Genomic DNA, 3,083 nt, shown 5'->3' on the forward strand with positions numbered 1-3,083 from the left:
GAATGGAAAGATCAGCATTTGATGAGGTTTTAGAGTATTCCTGGCGCAGAACTAGCGTTGTGAGAGTATGCCATGCATATTTCTTTTGCAGCACTACGTACACGGCTTCTTCCAGGAATCCACGATTCCTAGAATTTACTCCTATGGTTACAAAATCCCGTCATTCTGTTGAGCTCCAATCGCCCCCTGCATTTTAAAGAACAGATGGATCTAGTACGCTGCTGGGGAGTCTGCCAAGGCTGCAGGGCCCCCTAGGCTGTTGTCTGATGGTGGGCCAGGGCAAGCCGGGATGCATTCCTTCCCCCCTTGTCCTCCGCTTCCTTGCTTCTGTTATTTTCTGCAGAGTTTTCACTTCAGAGAAAGCAGAATCCCTAAGAATAACCCACTTGGTTCCTGTCTGTGGTCACTTTGAATATAACTGTGCCCCATACCCGCCCTCCTTGCCTCCCAAAAGTGCCCGGTCCAGACCCCCACTGCTTCCTCCCCTCCTTCCTGGAAATCACCCAGGCTGCTCCACTGGCTCAGCACATTTCAGAGTTCCCTTCACTTCGTCATTCATTGAGGAGGCGCTGCCCAGTTACTCCACCCACCCAGTGTTCCAATAAAAGGCGCGCAGAGCAGCCAGAGCAGCCAGAGCACCACAGAGGCTGACAGGCTCAGACACCAGCCACTCTTTCCAGCCACGCTCTCTCGTTGAAGCTCATCTCCTCACCCTCCAGCATGAAGGTCTCCGCAGCGCTCCTGTGCCTGCTGCTCACCGTGGCCGCCCTCACCACCCAGGTGCTCTCTCAGCCAGGTAAGCCCCTGCCTCCTTCCCTTTGAAGCGCATCACCCCATCTCTGGGTGATCGTGGCCCATTAGAGCAGGAGGGGGACCCCCAGCCTCACTTTAACAACAAGGTCAGGGAACTCGGAGAAGGATGAGGAGTGAGCCTGGTCGCACAGGTGCTTCTGGGCAGAGGCAGAGTGAGGAGTCCAGCTGTGGACCCCAAATCCAGCCCCTTCCAGGACTCCAGCTGTGGAAACACACCCCCACTGCAGCCACCGCCTCCTTTCAGCAGTGTTTGGGGGGCTGGGGTGATCGCAGAGAGGAAGAGCCCCAGCATCTGGACTGTGCTTCATTCAGCCCAGCTTCTTGAGCCACGGCTCTGCAAGAGGCGGTGGGCATCAGGCAGCTCATGGCCAGGCATAGGTTACGTGGAGCCGAAGGGGGACCCATGAGAGTTTGCATTATTAACCTAATGACTCTCCCGGGAATTATGTCATTTTAATAATGACATAATTAGTAGCAGTGCTCTATACCCATGTTCCAGCATAGGAAACTGAGTCAGTGTGACATTCTAGCTCTGCAGGATCCGCAGAAGTATCGGAATCAAATGGGTTCTACCTCTACTCCTGATTTCTCTTCGCCTTCTCCTAACTACTTCTTTTCTACTCCGATTAAGATAAAAAGAATCGAGTCCATCCTAAAATGCTTTTTCTTTGTTGTTCCTTTTCTAGACGCAGTCACTTCCCCAATCACCTGCTGCTATACATTCACCGAGAAGACGATCCCGATGCCAAAGCTGGCGAGCTACAAAAAAGTCACCAGCAGCAAGTGCCCCAAAGAAGCTGTGATGTGAGTTGAGCCCACCAGCCCTCCCTGGTCCAGTTCTTCCTCGAGGAAAGGGAGCCTCAAACCTTAGAGTCAGAGAGTTACGCCACTTAATCCAGTCCCCCAAGGTGCCCGGTAGGAATCCTGAGGCCAGGAGGGAAAACGTGACTCCCAGCATCACTCCACCTGGGTGCTTATTCAGACCAGGCCAATGTCTTCAGCCAGAAGTCAGGATGGCTTCACCTGGGACAGCTAGGGGAGCAGCTGGGTTCCCTCCTCCCTCTTCTATTTAGTTCCCAGGGCAGCTACTTAGAGAAGAATGAGCGGCATGGCTAGGCTGACATCTCAATGGAACTGCATCTAACTGTCTCCCCTCTCCCCACAGCTTCAAGACCAAACTGGGCAAGGATGTCTGTGCTGACCCCCAGCTGAAGTGGGTTCAGAATGCTGTGAAGCTTCTAGACAAGAAAACCCAAACTCCAAAGCCTTGAATGCCCACTCCACAACCCAAGAATCTAAACCTAATTTATTTCCTTCTAACTTTCCCTAAATGCCCTCTGATATTATTTTATTGTATTTTCAAATAATATGAGCTTTGTTTATTGATATGAAACATGATGTCTTAAGTAATGTTAACCTTATTTAAGTTATTGATGTTTTAAGTTTATCTCCCATGGACACTGGGGTTTTTTAGACATGGAGACTTTTGTCTAAATTGCTTCCCTCTGTGCACTTCAGTTCCATCCCTGAAATGGCGTGAGGGTCCTTGCAACTATCATGAATACAAACACGTGTTGTCTTAAATTCTAAGGTATTGCTAAAAACGTTATTGTGGAGATGTATATGATGTTACTATAGAGAAATATATATATTTTTGTACAAAACCTGACTTTTGGTGTTTTCTTGAAGGAAATTAAAAAGCTGAGTATTTGCTTGGTGATGAGGGAGGGGCAAGGTTTCAGAGGGCAGGGCTCATGTTTTGGAGGAATGAGAACGTGGATTGCCTTGGTCCTTTCCCCTGGGTAGGCTCATCTGAGTGCCTACACAAAAATCTTTAGGGTAAGACTCAATCAGGCCTTCTACCCCTGCTATTCCAACCCCAACACTGTCTGCTCAAGTCCCAACTACCCTTGTGTCTCCTTTAACAAGAGTCCCACCCTCATTACTTTTCTTAGAGTCCCTGAGCCAGCCCCCAATCTTTCCCCTAATCGATTGCAACTACCTCCAATCTTTCCCCATTCAAGTAATTCTCCAACTTGGAGTAATATGGACACTGCAGACCTTGGGAAATCAGGGGGAGACTTAATGACCCTCAATAAGATGGTTAGATTAGAATTTCATAAAGAGGGTATGACTTGAATTTAACCTTGATGAAGGAGAAGTGGGGGGAGGGGGGTTTCTTTAAAAATTACAAGATTATTAAGAAAAGAAGGAAGAGAATAAGCAAATACCTAGAGGTAAAAAAAAAAAAAATGATGACAGGTACATCA

The 3,083-nt window shown here is 48.6% G+C and overlaps 1 protein-coding gene across 1 annotated transcript; it reads left to right on the forward strand.

The window, feature by feature from the left end:
- The first annotated feature begins 619 nt into the window (after nt 1–619).
- LOC118672334 (C-C motif chemokine 2-like) lies at nt 620–2,477 on the forward strand. The gene is made up of 3 exons (XM_036341957.1): nt 620–796; nt 1,500–1,617; nt 1,979–2,477. Exons 1-3 carry the CDS (start codon nt 721–723, stop codon nt 2,082–2,084), a joined length of 300 nt encoding a protein of 99 aa, XP_036197850.1. The 5' UTR covers nt 620–720; the 3' UTR covers nt 2,085–2,477.
- The last annotated feature ends 606 nt before the right edge of the window (nt 2,478–3,083 follow it).

The sequence above is a fragment of the Myotis myotis genome, unplaced genomic scaffold (genome assembly GCF_014108235.1).
Source record: "Myotis myotis isolate mMyoMyo1 unplaced genomic scaffold, mMyoMyo1.p scaffold_m19_p_17, whole genome shotgun sequence".
NCBI lineage: Eukaryota > Metazoa > Chordata > Mammalia > Chiroptera > Vespertilionidae > Myotis > Myotis myotis.